The sequence below is a fragment of the Oncorhynchus mykiss genome, chromosome 3 (genome assembly GCF_013265735.2).
Source record: "Oncorhynchus mykiss isolate Arlee chromosome 3, USDA_OmykA_1.1, whole genome shotgun sequence".
NCBI lineage: Eukaryota > Metazoa > Chordata > Actinopteri > Salmoniformes > Salmonidae > Oncorhynchus > Oncorhynchus mykiss.
In genome coordinates, this window is record NC_048567.1 from 57901945 (window position 1) to 57928033 (window position 26089).

General features: G+C 42.8%; 1 protein-coding gene across 1 annotated transcript; it reads right to left on the minus strand.

Annotated features, from left to right (window-relative positions):
* Nucleotides 1-7662: 7662 nt before the first annotated feature.
* On the minus strand, nt 7663-17362 carry LOC110520286 (inhibin beta B chain). Its single transcript, XM_021597476.2, has 2 exons — nt 16197-17362; nt 7663-10563 (listed from the first exon to the last, which is right to left on the minus strand). The coding sequence occupies exons 1-2, from the start codon at nt 16576-16578 to the stop codon at nt 9734-9736; spliced, it is 1212 nt and encodes a 403-aa protein (XP_021453151.2). The 5' UTR covers nt 16579-17362; the 3' UTR covers nt 7663-9733.
* Nucleotides 17363-26089: the final 8727 nt, after the last annotated feature.

Here is a 26089-nt window from a genome sequence, read left to right on the forward strand (position 1 = left end):
GGGAAAGATGAACGGAGCAATGTACAGAGAGATACTTGATGAAAACCTACTCCAGAATGCTCAGGACCTCAGACTGGGACAAAGGTTCACCTTCCAACAGGACAACAGCCAAGACAACGCAGGAGTGGCGTAGGGACAGGTCTCTGAATGTCCTTGAGTGGCCTAGCCAGAGCCCAAACTTGAACCTGATCGAACATCTCTAGAGAGACCAGAAAATAGCTTTGGAGCGACGCTCCCCATCCAACCTGACAGAGCTTGAAAGGATTTGCAGAGAAGAATGGGATAAAATCCCCAAATACAGGTGTGCAAAGCTTGTAGTGTCGTACCCAAGAAGACCCAAGGCTGTAATCACTGCCAAAGTTACTTCAACAAAGTATTGAGTAAAGGGTCTGAATATTTAAATGTGATAGTTCACATTTAGCTAATTTTTTCTAAAAACCTGTTTTTGCTTTTCCAGTATGGGGAATTGTGTGTAGATTGATGAGGAAAACCTGCTTTTTTAATACATTTTCTAACAAGGCTGTATCGCAACAAAATGTGGGAAATATCAAGGGATCTGAATAGTTTCCGAAAGCACTGTATCGTTAATTATATTTTAGCATAACATCATAGCTCCATCCTCGTTGATGGAAGATTAGCTGCCTGATGATGTGCTGTAGCTAGCTAACGTTAGTTCAATACAAAGCTGTGCCTTGAAATTAAAATGTACTGTAGCTAAACATACCATTTTTATTTCCAGCAGCTATCGTAAAAATGTATCATATAACCTAGCTCTGTAATATAATTGTGTTATTGCCTGGACTGTTAGCTAACTAGCTGTCTTTAGTTCATTCAGTTTTGGTGCCTTCTTGAAATTCTCAAAGTTGAACACCTCCACCATAAACAATTTCACTGGCAAGCTATATACGCTAGCTATATAATAGATCTGCTTGATATCATACATTTGTTGCTGCTGGTGTGTTAGCTAAGTTAGCTAATGTTATTGTTACGTAGCTAGTTAACTGGCTACAGCCAGGGTCAGATGGTAAACGCTGTCACTTGGCAGTGAATTAACATTGGACTAGCTATTTTAACTACTGTAACTTAGCTTAAAGTTCTGGTCTGGGTATCTCAAAAGCATAGTATCACTAAGATCATCTTAATTCCATTCAAACTAAAATACTACCTTAGGGTTACTAACGTTATGCTTTTGGGAAACCTAGCCCTGGCTATTATGAATCTCAAGGCCCAGCGTTGTAATGAGTGAATGAACAGAGGACATCATGAATTTTCTAGCTGTCTAATGTGGTGAAAGGATGCTGTACTGCCAGCTAAATTAGTAGTTTGTTAGCTCACTCACTCGTTCAGATTAACTTGGCAAATGTCAGCTAGCTATTTAGGTATGATAACAGGGTAGCTCACGTCAGTTCAGATAGTAGGACCCATGATTGTCATGGCAATGAAAGGCTCTTTTATTGTGTCCTTCAGATATCACAAACAGTTGGATATCACTCAAATAGCACCTGTTCACCTATGTGACAAGAACTGCATTTCTGTTGGGTTTTTCACAACATTTTCCTGTGTGTATCAAGAATGGTCCACCACACAAAAGACTTCCAGCCAACTTGACACAACTGTGGGAAGCATTGGATTCAACATGAACCAGCATCCCTGTGGAAAGCTTTCGACACCTTGTAGAGTCCATGCCCCGACTAAATGTATATACAGCATATAGAGTACAGTGTATTTCTAATTATGCTGTGACCTATATATAGATACCAGATTGATTGCTGTCATTGACAGTTTTGTATGGTGCACATTATAAATATAAGTCCAGGTGTGAATTCTACATATTAAAGCTTTTTCAAATGGAATAATTTTAATGATCTTACAATGCGCTCAAAAGTTACTTAATCAATAAACTGAACGTCTACCATCGCTCATGATTTGTTTTTGTTATTTTGTGATGTGTTCTATCCATAGGACCAACGGCTGTCCCCAAGCCCTCTCAACCAGTTTCGTCAGAGCCTCCTCCAACATTAAGAGCAGGTCCCAGTTCCCCATCCAGTGAAGTGTTCACAATTCCTTGCAACAAATTACTCTAACCTCACTCTTGCAATAGAAGAAAAGAAGAGACCAGGCAAATCACTAAGAAGAGAGATGGTTTGTATTGTCACTGATGATCTACTTAGCAAAGAGACCAGGCACGGAAGACAAAAGCTTGGCAAGTTGCTAAAGAGATCCTAGAGAATTATCCCAGCCCTTTCCAAGACAGAAGTGGAAAGAATGTCATTGGAACGGGATACGGTTCACTCCATGTACAGATGGAAAACGGAAATCAAGAACTCCTTGAGGCTGACCTCTGCACCAACAAAGAGGCAAGCAGGGAGTGAAGATGGGATGAAAATGGTGGGAGAAGGAAGTCAAAATGTTCAGATCGTTATGGATGCGTGGAGTGGCAGGCAACAGCACACCTGACACGCTGATCCTCAACACAGGGGCCCCTCAGGGGTGCATGCTTAGTCCTCTCCTGTACTCCCTGTTCACCCATGACTGTGTGGACAAGCACAACTCCAACATTAAGTTTGCTGACAACACAATAGTGGTAGGCTTGATCACCGACAACAATGAGACAGCCTATAGGGAGGAGTTCAGAGACCTGGCAGTGTGGTGCCAGGACAACAACCTCTCTCACAACATGAGCAAGACAAAGGAACTAATCGTAGACTACAGGAAAAGGACGGGCCGAGCACGCACCCATTCACATTGACGGGGCTGTAGTGGAGCGGGTCGAGAGTTTCAAGTTCCTTGGTGTCCACATCACCAACAAACAATCATGGTCCAAACAAACAAAAACAATGGTGAAGAGGGCACGACAACACCTTTTCCCCCTCAGAAGACTGAAAAGATTTGGCATGGGTCCCCAGATCCTCAAAAGGTTATATTTCTGCACCATCGAGAGCATCTTGACCGGTTGCATCACCGCCTGGTATAGGATCTACTCGTCATCTGACCGTAAGGATCTACAGAGGGTAGTGTGTACTGCCCAGTGCATCACTGGGGCCAAGCTTCCTGACATCCAGGACCTACACTACCTAGAAGGCCAGCAACCCAGAGTTGCCTCTACACTGTTGACGTTGAGACGGGTGTTTTGCGGGTACTATTTAATGAAGCTGCCAGTTGAGAACTTGTTAGGTGTCTATTTCTCAAACTAGATACACTAATGTACTTGTCCTCTTGCTCAGATGTGCATGCAAAATCTTTTCTGTCTCCTGAGGGGAATAGGATATGACGTGCTCGCTTCACGACTGTCATGGTGTGCTTGGACCATGTTAGTTTGTTGGTGATGTGGACACCAAGGAACTTGAAGCTCTCAACCTGCTCCACTGCAGCCGCATAATGTGATAAATTCAATATAATTTGACTCTCACGGAAGAACTGATTGAAAAGAAAATGCATACGAAAACATTTGCATCCAGTGCATTGCAATTAACATGGAAAGCAGTGTGAACACATGGAGGAGTGGCTCTACCTGTTCGAGGCGGCCCGTCTCTCCGATCACACAAACACCCTCCATGGCATAGCTGGCTGAGGAAATCTCAAGAAAAGAAAAGAGCATCAAGGACTTCCTTGAAACAAAATATGGTGACAGAGCTATGCGAAGACCCAGTAAAACTGCTATCCTGCATTGCAGAATACTTAAAGGAAAGTCCAGAGGAACTTTTATTTCAAAATGTTTTTTTATTTGTTATATCTTTGTCCACGTAATTGATCACGTTTTTTTTATTTTCTTGGTCTTTTGCCTTTTAGTTACTGCATTGAACTGAGATTGAACAGAATATCCCAAGCACCCCCTGCATCAACATCATGGGTTTGTAGTGTGAGTTGTTTTCATTTTCTTCTCCCAACTATTTAAAGTAGAACACTGACCGTAGTTTACTTTTCACTCCCATTCATTCCAATTGATTCTTATTCACGCCCATCACTTGTACATAATTAAATCGCCAACACATGTTTGAGACGCTGAAGCATTTTTTTCCATTTGTCTCTATACTTCAAAAGTTTATATTTTAAATGATACAATGACTACAGAGGTTAAAGTGCACATTTTCAGCTTTAATTTGAGGGTATTTTCATCCATATCAGGTTAACTGTTTAGAAATTACAGCGCCCAAATTCATAGCATATGAATGATGACATCAAGCTTTTGACTCTTGCAATGGTTTGCAATGGTGAGAGGTTAGCATGTCTTGGGGGTATGATATTTGTGCGTCCGTCTCTGACTTTCTTAATCATCATTATTCACTATTCATTCAAGTTTATCCGTAATCATGGTAGCATCCACATTAATGTAGAAGTGTTTAGAAACATATTCTATTCTTATTTACAATAAAAAAGACTCCAAAAGGACAGTGTTATTAACCATTAATTTCTTTTGGGCACAAAATAATCTGAAACACAGCCAAAACAAACAGTTATTTTACCTGCTTTTTATTCTAGAAGTTTCCTGGGGATCAATCCAGAACGGGGGTCAAAGGCCGAGATGAAGGGGAAAAAACAGCATCACATTTCTCCCAAACTGGAAGACAGGTGTGTTGAATTTATCTCTGAACTGATCAATTAGCTCATTTGGTCAGGTGTTGTGACTAGTTGGAGCAAAATCCTGCATTACCTGTGGCACTCCAGGAACAGGAATGCATACCCCTAGTCACTACCATCATGGGACTTTAATTAATTGTTTTATTCTGTGTTATAGCATTTAACTCACATAATGCAAGGTGCATTTAATGTGAAAACCATGGTATTTAAAAAAATAATCAAACCCGAAACCCGACCACAAAGAGCACTAATCACTCATTACTATGAATTTGAAAATTATTTTGTTAACTTGTTCTCTCTTTCACCAATAAAGACAACGTCAATGTGTACTTTTGGTAATGGATTTATTAAGGTTTACACATTGCTATTTCTAATATTGAATGTATTTGTTGTATTGAGGAATCTATTGTTTGTTCTTTTGCAACAAATGTTTTCTTTTTTTCTTTTAACTACTTATTCTGAATGGTAATTGAAAAATGTCTTTAAAATAATAGTTTCTGTACATTTACAAAGCCTACATAGACAGAGGAAAATAAGAAAAAGGAACTTTGTGTATATACGTACATGGAGGGAGCACTATTTTAACAACATTTCCATATATCTGGGTCTCCTGAGTGGCGCAGTGGTCTAAGGCACTGCATCTCAGTGCAAGAGGCATCACTGCAGTCCCTGGTTTGAATCCAGGCTGCATCACATCTGGCCGTGATTGGTTGTCCCATAGGGCGGCGCACAATTGGCCCGGGGTAGGCCATAAATAAGAATTTGTTCTTAAATAGTTAAATAAAGGTTAAATAAATATACAGACAGAAAATCTACTGGCAAAGAATGAACAGTATATTTTCCACTATTTTATGGACAGTTCCTTCAAAGAAATGACAGAAAATACTGTATAAACACAGTGACTGTCCATTAATAGACAGATATTTGAATAAATATGTAAAAAAAAAAAAAAATACAGATAAAAAGTATTCCCTTTAATCTATTACAGGGAATGTCCGTAAAAATAAGGAAAAAAACATGTTTTTTAACAGATTTATACAAATATCAGCTCCATCTATTAACGAACACTCTGTGTTTATACAGTATTTTCTGTCATTTCTTTGAAGGAACTGTCCGTAAAATAATGGAAATTGTAACAGTAATTTTTGGTCAGTAAATGTTTTGTTTTTACATGGATTATTTTTTTTACAGTGTATGTGGCATAGGGGACTATCAGCTCTTTCATAGCCATGGCCAGTGCTGCCCCTGCTGAAGGAAAGGTCAGGGGGCTCCTTTGCTTTGTGGAGGTGATCCCTACCCTGGCTAGAGCTGGGCTAGGCTAGCCACTGAATGACATACAAACGTGAGCTTTGTGGCCCTGAGTGTACCTTAGTGCTCTGGAAGAAAGGAGGTCAAGATGGTGGAAGGAAGGGGTGAGAGGATGAAGGGGGAGGAGGTGAGGGTTTAGGAGCTAAGGGGTCTGAGGGGGGATGGGGTAGGTTTAGTGACAAGGCTCTAGTTGTTTTCCTACAGAGGGAACAACTTTAACGTTGTTGACTTGCTGTGTCAACCTCCCCCCACGTGTTGACCTGGAGTGCAGCATATTTCGTTGTTTTTGTTTCATCCATAAACAGAGTAGAAGAAGGGGGTGTACGGAGGGAGCACAGTTAGCACAATCACTTAGAGTGATGGGTTAATGAACTTTCTGCTCATTAGTCGCTTGCAAATATGTTTTCATGTCTTCAAAGCCCTTCTACACCGCTTTACTCCCCCTGTGAGTGTGCTGGTGGCTTCTAGTGCAGGTCGCTCCAAAGGTCACAATGTCACCCTGCGTTGGAGGGTGAGGTAAACAGGGGAACAATAAGCCTTGAGGTTGATCCTAAGACACCGACTGTTTGTTAATGTCCGTAGTCTTAAGAAGAAATGGGACGTTTATTTAAAGGGTATCTAAAGTACATAAGTCCACTACACAACTACACAGCTAACAAGCCCCAATATTACAGCAAACCTAAGAACAATCTGTTGTGTACTAAGCTTAGAACTGCTCTATATGGTGATCCTGAGATCAAACACAATGGTGAAAGAAGTAGGAATGGTAACTGTATTTTCACTGGAACACATCTGTTGAAAGTCTGCCGAAAAGCCAAAGCTGAGAAAGTATAGTATGTTTCAAACAGCCAAGGCAACTTCACCAACATAAAACTTGTATAATATGAAATGATATAGAAATATTTTTTAACACCTAGTTTAAGTGTTTAGTTGAGCGGTTCCTCCTTCGCAGTCCCAAACATGCTATTCACCCAACAGGCCAGTGTCAGGCGTAGCTATCTAGCGTATCCACTTGGCACATATAAATGGATACATTTCAACCAATTATCTCCAAGAGTGTTTTTGGGAATGCGTGGCATGTTTTGAACGGTTTGTGCTTGTGTGTGTTCTGCTCATGTTGTACAAGGAGATCATACATAAACTTTCAACATGTTGGTAAATGTGTTGGCTCATTCTGTTTACACAAGGTAATGACACATTTTGTCATTTTGGAAACCTTAACCTCTGGCTCTGATAAACAGCAACAGTCAGATAAGGCTCTTTCAGGGGAACCTGCTGGCTGTGATGTAATAAGGCCATGTGGCTACACGCTGCTTCATCTAGGCTCTCTCAGATCTCTGCTGTTTCCCAACGAGACCAGCCCAACCCACCGTCATCACAACAATAACAGGGAAGCCTCAGGAATTAACCTGGTACAGTGTGACTGTCTCTATCAGCCGTATTACCTTCAGCAAATAATGGACAGCTAGGTACAGCTAGTAACGTTCTGACAGACAGTAGTTTATACTGTATGTTAAGCAGTTAGTCTGTTCCCCACTTCAGCAAATGATGAGGAATAGGCAGCTACTGTAGTAAGCAAGAGGCACAGTCCTGACACTAACAGTAAGATGTTTTACGTATTAAGCAGTATAGATGGAAATTGCTTTTGATATTCCTTTGTTTTGTACATTCTGTTTTGTTGTGTACCCCTCCCACTACTTTTCATACCTAGCGGCTGATGAATGTTGAGTGCCTGAAAGGACTCACTAAAATGATTTTGACCACAACACTGGAGAATAGGATAATGATGCAGAATAAGCATTTATTTTAAAGTTACAAAATATTTTAAGAAAACATATTTTACTTTACATAAACTGTACAGATGACATTGATATGACTAAATGATTCTGAAACAGGAACTAAAAATATATTTTTATTAAATAGAAAAACGGGAGAAAAAAAAATAGAATTAAAGATGAAAAATGAAGTGTCCACATGTGTATTGTACAAAATAGATAGAGAAAGGAAATAATATAACTAAGAAATAGAATCATCATATTGTACCCTGATACGTAGATTAGGCCTCTTATGATCAAACAGCATTGTACACAGAAAGTAACGTGATGGCCTCGCCATCTTATTATAATAATAAGCTCAAATAATATTGGCCTCTTTGGTTCCATTAATAGGTCAAATAAAATTTGTACAAAAAAAATACAATTTACTTCTAGAAAAATAACTTTCAATGGCAGTTTGTTTATTAACTAATCCCGCAACTTTTCAGTGCAAATGTCATAACAATCATTCGCTTTGGAAAAATGGAAGCGAAAGATCACATTTCAAGTATTTGATAAGAGGAGTTAAAGACTAGGAGAAGAGGAGAAGAAAGATAATTTCAGTCTGGTAGAGTTGTGTAGGTGGGCATGGGTGGGTTACTATACATTGCATAAATTACGTGGCACTTATTTATGACAGGACACTCAGTACCCCTTTGAAGGCATTTCAATATGCAAGTGCTATTAGGAGTGGGAGTGTGCATTTAAAGAGTTTAGTCTGCAAGTGCTACACTGCACCATCATGCCCTGTTGGCCCATAACAAGAGTCTCCTCCTCGTCCACTTCGAGGTCCACTTTATCGAAACAAGTAGGGGCAGTGCGGACTCTGTTTTCTCTGGATGAAGTGTGTGTAGAGTTGTGCACTGTACACAAAGTACCATCTCCACCTTCGAACTGAGTGCTCGCCTGCAGTACGGTCACAGACTGGAAGAGAGAACGTGTGGTCCAATGTCAACAACAACATGTCAACAACGTTGTTGTTGTGTCATCACCTCACCTGGACAGGAGTGTAGTCCCAGAAAGGCTTTATTCAATAATAAGCGCAGGCTGATACACTTTCTGTAATAATTCCACCGGATCGAATGGGACAGTCATAGTGTCTTTGACAGTCTTTATGGAAGTGCTGGTGTTTCTAATTGTATTATCCGATAAATTGTCATTGTCAGTGCTTTTGTTTTGTCAATGTTCTGGTGTGCTTCAGTACTCAGGGGGGGGGGGAAGAAGCCAATGTGCGGTTGACTGATCCTGGACCTGTAAGCTTCCTTAAAGGTCCAATCCAGCCCTTTTTATCTCAATATCAAATATTATCTGGATAACAATTAAGTACTTTACTGTGATTGTTTTAATTAAAATGGTCAAAAATAAACAAAAATAACTTCTTAGCGAAGAGCAATTTCTCAAAGAAAAATGTTGCTACGACTGTCTGGGAGTGGTCAGAGTGGTAAGGGGAAACTGAAAACGACCTGTTATTGTCAGAGAGGTTTGGAACTCTTTCTTATTGGTCTATTAACTAATTTAACACCTGTTGATGTCACTAGGCTGGCCAAAACTCCATCCCACCAAAACAGGCTGAAATTTCAGGCGGTCTTTTCAAAAGACTCTAAAAGGGCATTATCATAATTTTCACACTTTCACAGTATTATTCCAACCACATAGTGTGGAAATATATATAAAACACGTTTTTGACTGCACTGGGTCAATAAGCGCTTTTCTTTCCATCTTCATCAGAGAAGAGATAAAGTACCATTATTTTTCATCTAAAAATGGCAAACTAGAAAAATAATATAATTTGGTGATCAACCATTCCCTTCTCCTCCCATAACTCTGTTCTTAATATGAAATGGACAGAAACTGGCCTCGCTCAGCCAGATAAATAATCCATTAGTACATGTTTGCTTGTACCATATAACTAAATATATAAATATATATATATTTAGTTATATGGTATATGTGTATAGTACAAAAAGGTCCTTTTGTACAAGACTTTTTAACTATAGTCAAAGTTCAAAGTTTTAAAAAAATCACAGACAGTCTCAGGCACAGCCACACTCTTCCACTATCATATTGGGCACATCTCGTTTTACTATGTTGTACTCATCGTCGAAGTACAGCATAGACATGGTGCTGAGCTTGGTGGGGATACAACAGGAGTTGACCGAGCCGGGGCTCATGCCCCTCATCCGGTACTGGTTGACCACTGCCGTGTGGAACGACGACGCTGACCCCGGTACCCCCGCCATGTATGCCGGGCAGCTCCCCTCGCAGTAGTTACCGTAGTAACCCGCAGGTGCGATGATCCAGTCGTTCCAGCCAATGAGGCGGAAGTCAATGTAGAACTGCTGTCTGCAGCACAGACCTCCACTGCTCCCGTCACACTCCAGGCCCCTCTTCCTGATGCGGTGCTTCCCTTCCACCTGCCGCGCCCGGACCACCAGGAAGGGCCTGTGTGAAGGGTCTGCTGTGTCGACTAAGATAGGAACCACGTTGGACGCCTCACAGCCATCGCAGTGCACCTCAAGGTCCTGCCGCCGGCCACCCTTACCAAACACGGCCCTCACGGCCTCTGACATGGGGAATGTGTGCCAGCCACTGCGCTTAAGGTCCACGCGCTTCTCCACCAGGGTCCACCGACCTCCTCCCCCTGGCCCTGTTCCCTCCCCGGCTCCACCTGCAGTCCCAGTCCCTGCCTCCTTGTAGTGGATCTTCACTGTGACTTTTCGTCGAGGCCCTTTCTCGGAGCCGGTGGGCTGCAGCCTGAAGTAGAGCCACAGGTTGGCCTGAGACACGTACAGGTTCTGGTTCCCTTCACTGGAGATGAGGAAGTAGAGGCTGGACTTAGATGCTTGAGATGAAGTCAGCTCATCTGATGGAGAGAAGAAGAGAGGGATTAGGATGTGGGTTTAGTGATATACTGTATATTGTACAGCATGGTTCCCAAACTATTTGGCCCTGCATGTCTTGTGAGTACAAAAAAATATATATAATTGTTGGACATAAAAGACTGTAAAAACACCAGAAAATCAGCTCCAAGTGATTTTAATTTTGGAAATTTGTTCCAAAATATTCCGACGCGTAACAATATGATTTTACTGTATACAAATGTAAGCTTGGTTTGAAATTATTATAGTTTTAAACAAATATTATATTTGTTTGGGCTTGACCATCCGCCCCCTGACCATCCACTCAAGTAAAAAATTGTCCCGCAGCTGAATCTAGTTGAACGCTGCTGTACAGTCAAGGGTCAAGAGAATAAACTAACATGATTTTTAAGAGCAAGTTAGAAAAGTTGACACAATTCACAAAGTAAAACACATAGTTTTCCAACTTCTGTCTGTGTGAATGAAAGTAATGTAACACTACATCTGAGTATCATTTGTAAGAGGGAGAAAGAAGTGGACAAACAACAACAAGGTGCATGAAGCAGGTAGCCAGGGAGGGAGCAGTTCAGGTAGCCAGGGAGGGAGCAGTCACTTCTGTCTCTCCTCTCACCACTCTCTTTCTCACACATCACATGCTGTTAGCCTAGTTCCTTATAGGCTGTTTCTCCTGACAGCCCAGTTCTGGGAGCAGGCCCAGTTGGCCTCAGGTCAGATTGTGAAGACTAGCGACAGAGCCAGAGATAGAGGAGAGAAGGGGAATGGAGGAGAAGAGAAGAGGGGGAACAGAGGGGAGGGGGGTGGGACAAGGCGCGGGCCCCGGGGGGTTCATTGAGTTCGCTGAGGGCTATGTGTGTGTGTGTGTGTGTGTGTGTGTGTGTGTGTGTGTGTGTGTGTGTGTGTGTGTGTGTATGTGTGTGTGTGTGTGTTGTGAGGCACTGCTATGAAAACCCCTGAGCTCCCCAGAGCCTTTGAGACTGACAGCATAAAGACCCGAGTGAGGTATTAGGAGACAGCCGCGCTGCAGCCTGGAATTAAGCGCGTGGCCCTCCTAACCAAAAGCATGATGAGGCAAAACTAAAATCCATTTACATGACACTGGCCACTTTCTAAAATGAAACAATGAAGAGATTCGAAATGTCTAAGGCATAATGGGGTTTGGGGTTGGCCATATATTTTTTTAAGCCTAATGATGTCTTCCAAATTACTGTGAAAACCGAGAAGTTTCTGTTTGAGAGTTAGCCAGGATCGTCTTCGGCTGAGCACATGCTGAAGCGGCTAAATTACTTTGTTTGCAAACTGATTAGTGTGAGTTGGTGTCAACAGCTGGCCACCAAAGATGGTCCTTTGTAAAGCGACCCTATGCCTACAGGGTACTCCAGTAACAGTGACTTTAAATTAATGCACGCGCACACACTCACACCCACACACCACGCGCACGCACAGACTCGCATTATCATACACACACACACACACAAACACATACAGTGTAAACAACCATCCCTGTGGCAACAACAAAAGCACAAGGCATTTTGATACCGAACCCTCAGGGTGCAGTCTCAAGTATTTAAGAAGAAAAGTATGCATCTGAAGTGTATATATAAAGGCATTGATGCAATAACAGTTTTAACCTGATTTAACTGCTGTCCTTGCCCAAGGACATGAGTATATATCCTTGCCTCATTTCATATCATGACTTGCTGCTTGCCTCAACAGCTCCCAGTGATCAACAGGGGAGATCCTAGGCCAGGGCGTTTCTCTATCTGTGCCCTGAGTGACACTGTGCGTAAGGCAATGAAGTGCTGGGTGGAGAGAGATGGCAGTCTGAATCTCTAACAACAAAGATGCTACAGTCTGGACTGAAGCATTGTCATATTTAAAAAAATATATGTGGTGGAGTGTATCTGTAGCTTTTCCCCTATATCCCATCAGTGAAAAAAATACAGACATTTTTTAATGACCCATAACTTAGGGTAGCTGAGACTGGCCACATTCAACTGGTTGCTGGAGTGGATTGAGAATCATCCTGCTGGAAAACACTTAAACTATTTACCTTTTCTTTGCTTTTAGAAAATCCCACAAAAACACATAGCCAGTGCTTGAACCAGGCTTTAGGGAGGTGAGTTCAGGAAGGAGGTGAGGTGATGGAGAAGGTTATGGAGGAGACCAGTTAAACAAGGAGGTGTGCTGCCTGGGTTAGTGTGACTGGGGTCAATGTGCTCCTGGGCCAGGCAGGGTTAGTGCAGGGCAAGGGAAGGGAAGGGAAGGGAGGGGAGGGGAGGTGAGGTTGACATCTGGGTGGACCTCTGTCTCTCTGGATGGAGCTAGTGCTGCTGCAGCTACACCTGCCTAAGCGTGTCTCCACCTGTGCCACCAACACAAGGACAGGGCAGGCAGGTAGGAAAGGTAGGCAGGTGGGCAATCAGGCAGAGAGAGAGAGAGAGAGAGAGAGAGAGAGAGAGAGAGAGAGAGAGGCAGACAGACAGTGTGTGTGCACGCATGTAGCAGGGTGCTATGCTCATTACTCAAAGTCTGTGTCGACAGAGACCAAATGGCGCGGAGCACCGTTGCTCTGACATGAGCCTTGCCTCGCAGTCAGACACACACGCACACACACACACGGCTCTGACAGGCATCCCTTAGGCTGCTGGAGCACAACGCTCAGCTCAGCACTCCAGCAATTCCCACAGAGGGAAATAGGAGAGGAGAGGGGAAAAGAGCAGAACAGGTCAGGGTGAGCCCCAGAGAGCCCCATAAAGCGCCATAGAGCTGGACTTTTGGCCAGTAGTTAGTAAGCTGCTTTGCTGGTAGTGGTGGAGGAGTGAGTTTGAAGTTGTACTTAAAAAGCTTAACTCTTGATGGTTTAATAAAAGCTTTGAAAATCAGTTACACATGGAAAAGCACATGTATAATGATGTATGAGCAAGGGGTGAATCTACAGTTAGTCAGAGCACCTGACATATACTCATACACACACACTTGGATTGAGTGTGATGTGGAAAATTCCATGAGCGGCTTCAGACAGGGCATGATTGACGTGTCTTCATGAAAGACCCTGTCCCAGAGTAAACCCAGCAGCCAGCCCTATAGCCCTGAGAGGAATACATCCCAAATGGCACCCTATTCCCTATATAGGGCACTATTTTTTACCGTTTTTTTCCAGGGCCCATAGGGCTCTGGTCAACATTAGTGTACTATTTAGGAAATAGGGTGCCATTTGGCACACAACCCAAGGACTGGGCCAGAGTTAATGACATCCAATAATGAAGTCTTAATTCGTGTCTTGGACCGGAGTCACAGGGAGTTCAACAGGTCCAAGCGGCTATACCAACGACAATCGAGATGCACACATCTCCCCCTGCACTCCGCTCCGCTCCCGTGGTTACGGGACACTGAATCCCTCCGCCAAAGCGAGGGTACGCGAGACTGTGTCATAAGAGACGGGTGGTTGGCACTGTTCCTCACCTGGAACCTTGGCAGCAAGCCTCAGCCTCTGCTCCGCTAGGCGGTCATGAGACTGAATACTGACTGAGAGATAAGAGCTATAGCTGTCTTTTTCTAGAGGACAGCGTCCCACACAATCAACTCTTTTTTTTGCCAGTAACGCTCACCACAAACTCCCCTAGGCCTCTACCAGCCATCCAGAAATGTCCATCACAAACTCCCATAGGCCCCTACCAGCCATCCAGAAATGTCCACCACAAACTCCCCTAGGCCCCTACCAGCCATCCAGAAATGTCCATCACAAACTCCCATAGGCCCCTACCAGCCATCCAGTAATGTCTACCACAAACACCCCTAGGCCCCTACCAGCCATCCAGTAATGTCTACCAAAAACTCCCTAGGCCCCTACCAGCCATCCAGTAATGTCTACCACAAACTCCCCTAGGCCCCTACCAGCCATCCAGTAATGCGCACCACAAACTCCCCTAGGCCCCTACCAGCCATCCAGTAATGCGCACCACAAACTCCCCTAGGCCCCTACCAGCCATCCAGTAATGCGCACCACAAACTCCCCTAGGCCCCTACCAGCCATCCAGTAATGCGCACCACAAACTCCCATAGGCCCCTACCAGCCATCCAGTAATGCGCACCACAAACTCCCCTAGGCCCCTACCAGCCATCCAGTAATGCGCACCACAAACTCCCATAGGTTCCTACCTACACACCTTGATCTTTGACTGTGACATCATTAAAGTCCCTCTGCTTGGGTCCCGGCCTGTGCCTGGGACTGGTCTAGCTGCATCTCTCCAGGCTGCTCCAGGGGCCTTGTCCCTCTTTCCATGCCCTTGCTGGCAGCCTGGGCTCTGGGGGTGAGTGCCAGCTGGCCTGAAGGCAGAGGGGGTCTAGAGAGCAGGGAGCAAAGCCAGTTCCATGGCACAATGCTGCACAAAGGCTCAAAGGTATCGTGTATAATGGAAAAAAAGCAAAGAGGCCTGGTTGGATGAACCTTTATATGACAAAAGCATTCTTTAGAAAATGGAGATATGGGCACACCATACACCCCCTCCCACCTCCTCCATCTCTCCATCCCCCGAACCCACGACTCAAATGTCTCATGCATTATTCTGAGCGTTTTCTTTTGTTTTCTCATGCTTTTTGTTCTGAATGTTGACATATTGGGTTTAGCAAGAATGCACAGTGCTCTCCCAATAATTGCCTTGCTTTTGTTCCCTTGTCATGAGTGTGCTTACATCATTTCTATTGGAGGGTGACAGCTAGGAACCCATCCAGGCTGATTGTATACTGTGTGCTACAGCGTTGCACTGTGGGACCGGCATCTCACTTTGTTTCTTAATGGTATGCTTTCTCTGCTAAACAAACACTACATCTCAAATATGATGTTCTCACTGCACTAACCTGGCAATTATTGGTTTCAGTTGTTAACAGACAATAGGTGTGTGTGTGTGTGTGTGTGTGTGTGTGTGTGTGTGTGTGTGTGTGTGTGTGTGAAGGGGGAAAGGAGGGGTTTATCTTCGGACCCTTAAGACTTAGCTACATACACATTCTTAGAAAGTTGGATAAATGGCCAATTGAAGGTTTTTTCCCTTAAAATAGAGCTCTATGCCTAAACACGTTTAACTGCTGAAATGGGATGCAGGGTGCTTTACTATGTCCTATACAACACATGGGGGCCATTTAAGGTTTCATTATATAATGATTTGTTGAATTGTTGAATGAATGAATGAATGAATGAATGAATGAATGCATGCAAGTTGAATAATGTTATGTGTCATGTTGACTTAGTGAAAGACCGTTGTAATATCAGTTGAATTTTAAGGATATAGTCTTTCTTCAAAAACGGAAAACGAAAATTAAAGGCATTGGCTGTAATAGGCTACACACATCTGGGTTGAGAACTTTACGAAACCCACTAGATCCCATCAGATGAGGCATTCAATCTCGATTATGAGGCAATTATATCGTGATTATGTAGGGTTGTATCCTGCGCAATTATGGCTGTCCTGATATGAATATTAATTCCTCGAATCCTCGGAGGGGAAATGTGCTATATGCTCCTACTACACCTTTTGAAATTGAGTCATGACTGAGAAAAAGAAAGGGAGAGAAATGAGTTCGATAAATGCTGATAAATGCTGATTATTGATAATTAGGCTACCTGATTCGGCGAAGCTGATTATCTCCGAAGTCTCTTGCCCCTCGTTACTGTAGGCAGCCTGTCCATCAAGGTTAGGGATCTCAACCCTTCCGTCTTCTCGTAGTTTACCTGCGTGTAGCCGCCTCAGCGCTGTCACCATTGCCGCTTTCGGGATAGGATGTGTGATGTTGGGTCTTTCTCTCATTTGTAACCTGTTCAAGATGTGCCTCTTAACTGCTTCCAATAAGTCTATATCCACCCGTTCTGACGCCTCCGGCATCCCGCACGAAGCGCACGACTCCTGGGTCACGGTTTGAGTCTCTGCCCCAGTTGTGCCCAAAGTAAAGCAGATGGAAAGGATGCAAGCCATTAAACAAGCCAACGTGAGATTATATCTTTTCATTTTCCCTTTTTGAGACTGGAATTCCCAAGCACGATGGAGAGGAAGAATATTGGTTATTCGATACAGAGAGCAAAGAAAGAGAGTTAGGCTACTTCACAAGTTTAGCATCCTGGTAAATATCCAGCTCTGCGCCAGCGGGAATAGTTTGCACATGGAATTATGATTGATGCACACGTTAGGGTAATCCAAAATAGTCCATGCGGTTTTTGTATTCCAAAGAGGTTGCTGTCAAGAGCTAATAGATTATTCCAGATGTTCGTATTTGCTTCCTCTCGAGCCCTGTAAAGCTTGGGTCCTTTTTGTGAAGCGCACTACAGTTCAGTTCTCATCTAAAGCACAATTCCAGAGGTGTTGGTTCTTAACCGGATTTCTTGACCGGCGAATCTGAAATGAGCACCGTGTGTAGTAGGCTATCTGAATGGCATTACCACGTCTGGCATGCCATTTCTTTAAATTTAACAAAACGAATTATTATATTCCATAACCTTTGCAAACCACATTTAGTATCTCACCGGTACGTGGGCTTTGTATCCGTTGATCAGGAGACGAAACGTTTGATGTGAAGTTCCAAATATGACGTTACCTTTACATTCAAAGCACTCCTATAAACGCAATTTTAGGAATCCAACTAAATTGCAATCGAATTCACACCCAACTAATCCCTAGATCACTGTCTTGTTTGTCTACTGGTGAGTTTGAGTAGACTATCCTATGGGTGTGTGTATGCGACGGCTCTGTGTCCTGAAATAGATGCTGTTATCTTTACAATGTTCTCCTTTGCAATCACGACACGGAGCCCACAGCACACGGAAAGTTTTTATACAGGAGTTGAAATCACGTGGGGCGTTCCACCAACAGGGCTCAAGGGATTATACACTGCTGCTAGAACTATCTGGGAGGAAAGCGCCGCGGAGGATGGAGAGAAGACGTTCCTATGGTTACAATAAAAAGTAGTAGAATACGATAGAGAACACATTTTAACCCTACATTATAATTGTACACTTCATTACCTCATAAAAAAATACTGTATTATAGGCCTAAACAGATAGATTGTCATTTTGAATAAATGTGGGGCTATTTCGGCAAGACATCGCATGCTCTAAAATTGGAAGGATTTTATAAATGTTGGTATTATGGTGTCTGAAACAAACAAACAGATGAAACGAACAAACATAAACATGGATGCACGTATCACACACATACACAATGTGTTTAAACCATCGGATTTTTGTAAGGTCCCACAAGTTTCGAAAGCCAACGACATGGTTTTGTATGTAGATAACTCAGGATAGGCAAATCACTTGACTGCAATGGGATACCACTCATAATGCAGTGTTCATACTGAAAGGCGCGTGCTTTCTGTGCGCTTTTACGCACGAGGAAAAAATGTTATAAACAGCGCCACCTTTTGTTGAAACACTTTCCCTACATTATTAAAGCATGAATCTGAAAGAAATCTGCTATTCTTTTTGAGGAAAGTGCCGACACACCGATCAGAAAACAAAGGATGTCTAAATATATCAACAAGTCCCGACCTTTATGTAGGTTAGTGGGACAAGTGAACTGGCGCATTAGCCAACATTCAAGCGTGGTCGTGGATTAGGCAACAGTATAGTTACTTTTCCAGGCAGAGGCTTTACTAGACAGTCACATAGAGAGTGTGTTTATCTGTTTCTCTCTCTCTCTCTGTGTGTGTGTGTGTGTGTGTGTGTGTGTGTGTGTGTGTGTGTGTGTGTGTGTGTGTGTGAGAGAGAAAGTAGGAGAGAAAGAAGGGGCAGGGGGTGGTAATAGTAATTTATGTAATTAATAAAGATGAGTTCTAAACCCTATACCACTGCACAAACAGGGTCAAAACAACATGACTCAACAGTGCTTTTGCTTCATAGGCCTAGCATTGTCATGGATTATGCAACAGTATACTTACTTTTCCAGGCTTTGTTAGACAGTCACATAGGGACACAGGTGTGTGTGTGAGAGACACACACACTTCAATGTAGTTTATAGGGTTGATTGAACATTTAAAAATGTTCTTCTCTTCCAATGTACTTTAGATATCACATTTTTGTAAGGTTCTGACAGTGAACGATTCGGTTTAGTGTGTAGGCTTATGGGTCTACATAGTTATGACTTATGTGCTTTTACGTATGAGGAAAAATAAAATAAACAGTGCCACCCTTTGTTGAAACATCCACTACACTATTGAGCCATTCATCTGAAAAACCTCTGTTGATTATTTTTGATGACAGTACCAAGACGCTGATCAGAAAGCAAAGGCTGTCTAAAAATGTCAAAACGTCCAGGCCTTGATGTAGGTTAGTGGGTCAAGTGAACTGTTGCATTAGCCAACGGTCAAGAATGGTTGTGGATTAGGCATAGGGACACAGGCCTGCGTATGTATGTGTGTGTGTGTGTGTGTGTGTGTGTTTGTGTGTGTGTGTGTGTGGGGGGGGGGGGGGTGTAATAATAATTTATGTCATTCATTAAGCTGAACTCTATACCACTGCACAAATCGGGTCAAAACAACATGACTCAACAGGGCTTCTGCTTCATAGGCCTATTACACTCTTAATCATGCCCATATTCAGTGGTCTCCATCATGATTGACAGAGAGAGCCTTCAGACCAGGGGTCAAAGTCATTTTGCCCATGAGGCCATTCCTGTAAAGGCTTCTCTGTAGCCACTTGACTGTGTTCATTCATTGCTTGTGTGTGAACTTCTTCTCCAACATGAAATACTTTCTACTAATCTGAGAGGATATTGATGGGAGCACAAGTGGGGCCCATTGACATGTCGAAAATGGCTTCAGTACTGCATGTTTGACACCCATGCTAGACTGATGGAGAAGAGAAGGTGGACCCATAACCTGATTTCCTCCTGTAATAACCCTGTAATAGCCTCCTAATGCGGCAATGGAGAGACTATTTATACAACATGTTGTGCTCTCAGTTTTGATATAAGTAATCATAATTGCCAGTGGTAACACGAAAATATTGTATCTCACCTTTTGAATTAGTAATCCTTCAGTAGAAGAACCTTGAGAATATGATGTCAAAAATCTTTGTTAGTACCTGGCGCCATCATGTGGAGTGAGAGCACATTGCATATATATGGAATATATTTTATATTTATCAGTATTTGAATAACAGACACATATTAATCAGATCAAATGTACAGAGTGCAATGCATAAATATAATTTATAATTTTTGGTGACTGCAATATCTGTGCAACATTGAGTAAAGCATACAATACAAACAAAGACAAAATAGTTCTACGCTTTTTTGGTATGAGTAAAAATAATTACCATTAGTGCCTTTTACGTCTCTGATATTTTAAGTAGAAATTGTGCACGAATATTGCATTTAAAAGCCTGTTACATTACATTAAGTGCCCTTTAATATAGACCACAAGGAAAATTCTGTAAAACATGTTTTTTTTTTTGTGTGAATAAAGGCTTTTGAGTCCTCTGTGCCTTCTCTTCTTACCTAACACTAATCTGTGAGAACAATATTTTCGGTGAACAAATGCTTCATTTTATCGTTATAATAAGGTTGGTAGCAACATGTGAAATTTGTTGCAGCTCAAGTTGACTACAAAATCCACATTGCAATTATCTCGCTATGGTCTGGCTAGCATGTGAAGTAGCTAGTTATCTATAAAATCTCCCAAACAAACTGCACAATCCATTTTGGAGTCTACAATCTCACCATGTTCGACCTGCAGATCGATGTGCCTCACAGAGTGGAGTCTGACATTTGCGATGGCACCATGCAATGCACCCTGGACTGAAGTGGGGCAGACAAATAGGAGAAATGTGTTAGACCCTCTGTTAAATTACAAGTTTCTCGAGGTAGAAATATGATCAGTGGCTCATTCGAGAGAAGACAACCTACCTTGTATGACATCGGGCAATATTGAAATCTGACATGTATGATAGACGTTTTCACGAGGTAAAAAGTCATACTCCTATTAACTTCCAAAGTTCTGTATCCAATCTTCAAGGAAAATAGATTGAAAGGGAAACGTGTAGCTCTCGTAGTCGATACACTATATATTGATAAACAAATGTTCAGAGACACAAAGACTACTCCATGGCTGTTCTAAATATGACAAAGTTCCCATAGAGGAGTTGAACAAGGGAAACACAATACTAGACATGGTACGGATTATTATAAAAACATTTAAAAAAGCAATAAAATACAACAATTGTTAAAGAAATAATCTACAAATACACCTTTCTAGATAGGGAATGGTGGAAAATAATTCGTTTTAGACTTTCCATTTATAGTATTTCATAAATCGATAAGACAGAATTAAAAGAAAGGATGATTAGCGAAATAATACATCTTCAAATATAAGGACCTGGAACACAAAAGTACTCAATCAACATGGTAGAGATAAAACACAGAGGACATAAAAGGCAGAGTATGTGGGTATGTGTGCATGTATACACCCCTTTGAGAGACCACTTTGAGAGACCCATACACAAAGGAGCAGTACTTATGTGTTTTATGGGCCTGCAGTAAGTAGCCTATACGCAGCCAAATCAGAAAGATGAATGTGGTCAGAGACCTACTAAAGTAGCACCGCCCTCTCAAGATTCTGAACTTGCCTGGCAGGGTTGGTCCTACAAAGCCAAAGCCCCCTGATGGGAGAGCATAATATACAAGGAAATTCTCAAAGCTGCTAATGAGAACCTTGATGACCTTCTACCTAGCCGGTGGGGATTCTGGTGGGGTGCCCCCACCCAGGCAGTGGCAGTGCTGGCAACACTAGCTGCAGTAACCCATGGGGAGGGATCACACTCGGACATTTAAGAGAGGGCACATATTATTGTGGCCCTGGTGACACAAAATCATCAAAGATCTGAATGCACAGAGATGCTTGGGAATAATGTCACAAAGGGGGACCGCGTGTGGGTGTTTCAGGGGAAGGGGGTATATCTGACCTCCATCACCTAAGACGTGACAATGGTTAATCAAATCTCCCCATTTTTGCTCAATTTTGCATGTCTTCTCATACAGCTGCAACTGTATATGCATTCGTAAATCAAGGCCTTTCTAGAGATGGGCTCTGGGATGGAACAACTGTTGAGCATCTGAGTGTATGGTTGTTTGTGGGGGAAAGGGGTTGAATGTGTATGAGTGTTTGTGTGTGTGTATGCATCAAATAACTGTTGCTAGGGAGTAAAGATCTAATGGACAATATAGGATGAATCACAATTATTGTTTGTTAAAATAATAATTTCTTCCCAAAATGTAATTTTTGTTATGGCAATACTGGTAAGAGGTAACATCCTTTGCATAAACTACCTACATTATTACAAATATGAGCTTCCGGCGCCAACAGAGATGGCCGCCTCGCTTCGCGTTCCTAAGAAACTATGCAGTATTTTGTTTTTTTATGTGTTGTTTCTTACATTGGTACCCCAGGTAATTTTAGGTTTTATTACATACAGTTGGGAGGCACTACTGGATATAAAAGCAACGTCAACTCACCACCATTACGACCAGGAATACGACTTTCCCGAAGCGGATCCTGTGTTTTTCCCACCACCCAGGAAAATGGATCGGATCCCAGCCGGCGAACCAAAACAACGTCGCTGTAAAAGGGGCAGACGAAGTGGTCTTCTGGTTAGGCTCCGGAGACGGGCACATCGTGCACCGCTCCCGAGCATACTACTCGCCAATGTCCAGTGTCTTGACAACAAGGTTGAAGAAATCCGAGCAAGGGTAGCATTCCAGAGAGACATAAGAGACTGTAACATTCTTTGCTTCATGGAAACATGGCTCACTCGAGACACGCTATCGGATGCCTTATGATTAACAAGACGTGGTGTGATCATAACAACATACAGGAACTCAAGTCCTTCTGTTCACCTGACTTAGAATTCCTCACAATCAAATGTTGACCGCACTATCTACCAAGAGAATTCTCTTCGATTATAATCACAGCCGCATATATTCCCCCCCAAGCAGACACATCGACGGCCCTGAACAAACTTTATTTGACTGTATGTAAACTGGAAACCACATATCCTGAGGCTGCATTCATTGTAGCTGGGGATTTTAACAAGGCTAATCTGAAAACAAGACTCCCTAAATTCTATCAGCATATCGATTGTGCTACCAGGGCTGGTAAAACCCTGGATCATTGTTATTCTAACTTCCACGACGCATATAAGGCCCTCCCCCGCCCTCCTTTTGGAAAAGCTAACCACGACTCCATTTTGTTAGTCCCAGCCTATAAACAGAGACTAAAACTGGAAGCTCGCTCAGGTCTGTTCAATGCTGGTCCGACCAATCTGATTCCACACTTCAAGATTGCTTCGATCACGTGGATTGGGATATGTTCCGCATTGCGTCAAACAACAACATTGACGAATGCGCTGATTCGATGAGCGAGTTTATTAGCAAGTGCATCGGCGATGTCGTACCCACAGCAACTATTAAAACCTTCCCAAACCAGAAACTGTGGATTGATGGCAGCATTCGCACGAAACTGAAAGCGTGAACCACTGCTTTTAACCAGGGCAAGGTGACCGGAAACATGACCGAATACAAACAGTGTAGCTATTCCCTCCGCAAGGCAATCAAACAAGCTAAGCGTCAGTATAGAGACAAAGTAGAGTCGCAATTCAACGGCTCAGCCACAAGAGGTATGTGGCAGGGTCTACAGTCAATCACAGATTACAAAAAGAAAACCAGCCCCATCACGGATCAGGATGTCTTGTTCCCAGACAGACTAAACATCTTCTTTGCTTGCTTTGAGGACAATATAATTCCACTGACAAGGCCCGCTACCAAAACCTGCGGACTCTCCTTCACTGCAGCCGACGTGAGTAAAACATTTAAACGTGTTAACCCTCGCAAGGCTGCAGGCCCAGGCGGCATCCCCAGCCGCGTCCTCAGAGCATGCACAGACCAGCTGGCTGGTGTGTTTACAGACATATTCAATCAATCCCTATCCCAGTCTGCTGTTCCCACGTGATTCAAGAGGGCCACCATTGTTCCTGTTCCCAAGAAAGCTAAGGCAACTGAGCTAAACGACTATCGCCCGTAGCACTCACTTCCGTCATCATGAAATGCTTTGAGAGACTAGTCAAGGATCATATCACCTCCACCCTACCTGACACCCTGACCTACTCCAATTTGCATACCACCCCAATTGGTCCACAGACGACGCAATCGCAATCACACTGCCCTAACCCATCTGGACAAGAGGAATACCTATGTAAGAATGCTGTTCATCGATTACAGCTCAGCATTTAACACCATTGTACCCTCCAAACTCGTCACCAAGATTGAGAACAACATCTCCACCTCGCTGATTCTCAACACTGGGGCCCCACAAGGGTGCATTCTCAGCCCTCTCCTGTACTCCCTGTTCACCACTGACTGCGTGGTCATGCACGCCTCCAACGCAATCATCAAGTTTGCAGACGACACTACAGTTGATTACCAACAACGACGAGACGGCCTACAGGGAGGAGGTGAGGTCCCCCGGAGTGTGGTGTCAGGAAAATAACCTCTTAAGCCAGACCCACCCACTGGACAGTGAACATTTAAAATAAATGACAGTTTGCTAACATTAGCTGAAAGTTTACATTTAGTTAAAGGATGTTCACTAGAGTTGTTAGTGACAACGTTTAATGACTAATGCTAGCCAGCTAGCTAGTCCTTCATCAGACTTGGACACTTATTTTCTTACAGCTCACACTCTATTGAACTATGTGGAAAAGTCATCGTCATCTACATCACCACCTAGACAATCTTCTACAACTGCTACCACATTCACCATCTCCTCAAGACATCATTACTGGCGTACCCAAAGAGGACACATTGCGGGCTGAGACACTGTGGTGTCTGAATATTATGGAGTCTGAGTGGCATGGTTTATAAGCAGTCACCTGTAACATCAAATTATTTTTAGGAAAATGTTATGTTTGTTTTCATAGTTCATATTCTGTCTGTGACACACACAGACACACACGTTCAAACAAAGGCTAGAAACAGAATTCTTCTTTTTTTTTACTCGTGGGTGTGCTGTTCTCATCGATGTTCTCAGACAGTGCAATAGCCAAGACCTTCGCATGCTGCGCAACAATTCCAGCTGTGTACACACGTGGCTTGGCTCCTAATTTCAAGCACTTAAAAAACTAAAAAACTGTCTAAAAAACTGTCTGCTGGGGAGGAGGACTATGTACTTCTCTTTGATGAGAGCCTTAACAGAAAATCACTTTATGGGACATGTGACTGTGTTGGACCTTAAAGCGGTCTATGAGAAGAGCACCGAAGATCTACCAAAGAAAAACATGGTTCAGATCTCCATAGATGGACCAAATGTAAATTGGTCATTTTACTCAAAGGTTGAGAAGTCCCTCCTAGATTTTGATGTACACCTTATAAACATTGGCAGGTGCGGTCTCCATATAGTACATTTCAGAAGAGAGTGGAAGAAACAGAGTGGAAAGTTGATAGTATACTGCATGCTATGTACCAACTTCTGAAGGATACTCCAGCCGACAGGGAGGACTACTTTAACATCATTGGATCATCAGATCCCCACTGCCATTTAAGTTTTGCAAGACATGGTGGGTTGAAAATGTGCCGGTGCTTGAAAGAGCTTTAGAGTCTTTACCCCATATGGCAACAAATGTGAACGCTGTAGAGAAGAGATGTCCAAATACAGGCACAAAGTCATTTGAGGTGATTCTAGAGGTTGTTAAGGACCCTCTCAAGACAGCAAAACTGAATTTAATCTTGTCAACAAGCAAAGACGTGACACCATTCCTCACACGCTACTAGACCGATAAGCCCATGGTGCCATTTCTCTCTGCAGACTTGTTCAAGCTGCTTAAGAGTTTGATGAGCAGCCCTCATGAAAGAAGCGAAGACCCCTCAAAAACGTCTTGATGTCGAGGTGAGCCAGTCATCCAATCACATCGACTCCTCACAGGCCGACTTGGGCTTTGTTACTCGAAGAACTGTGACAGAGTTGTCCGCAGGGAAGAAAATTGAACAGAAAACATTGATGGACTTCAAAATCGCTTGCAAGAAGTGTATGCTCAAAACTGTTAATAAACGTATTGAGATCTCCATTGAAGTACTCTCTGGTCTCGCATCTTTCTTTCTTGGATCCAAGAGAAATTGCAGGCACAATTGGAAAGATGCTGTGTACAGCTAAATTGAAAAAGCCCTGACCTACCTTGTAAATATACATTGGGTGAAGGAAGAAGATTGTGATGACATCATTCATCAATACTCACATTTTATTGATGACATTGTCCAGGCCCAACACTCAGAGTTTGCTAACTTTGATCCTGTCCAAGACAGCGTGAACACATTTTTACATGAGTACATGTCAAAGGACAAAGAGCTCAGAAATCTATGGAGACTTTGCCGCCAACTCCTCTTACTGTCACACGGGCAAGCCTTAGTAGAGCGTAGATTCTCCATCAATCGGCAGATTGAAGTGGAGAACTTGAAGGAAGATTCGTATGTAGCGCAGAGA

Coding starts and splice junctions, on each gene's coding strand:
- LOC110520286 (XM_021597476.2), bottom strand. CDS start 16,578: ATGAAAAGATATAATCTCACGTTGGCTTGTTTAATGGCTTGCATCCTT. Junction 10,564..16,196: donor AATCAGCTTCGCCGAATCAG/GTAGCCTAATTA, acceptor TCTCTCCATCAG/ATGAGCTGACTTCATCTCAA.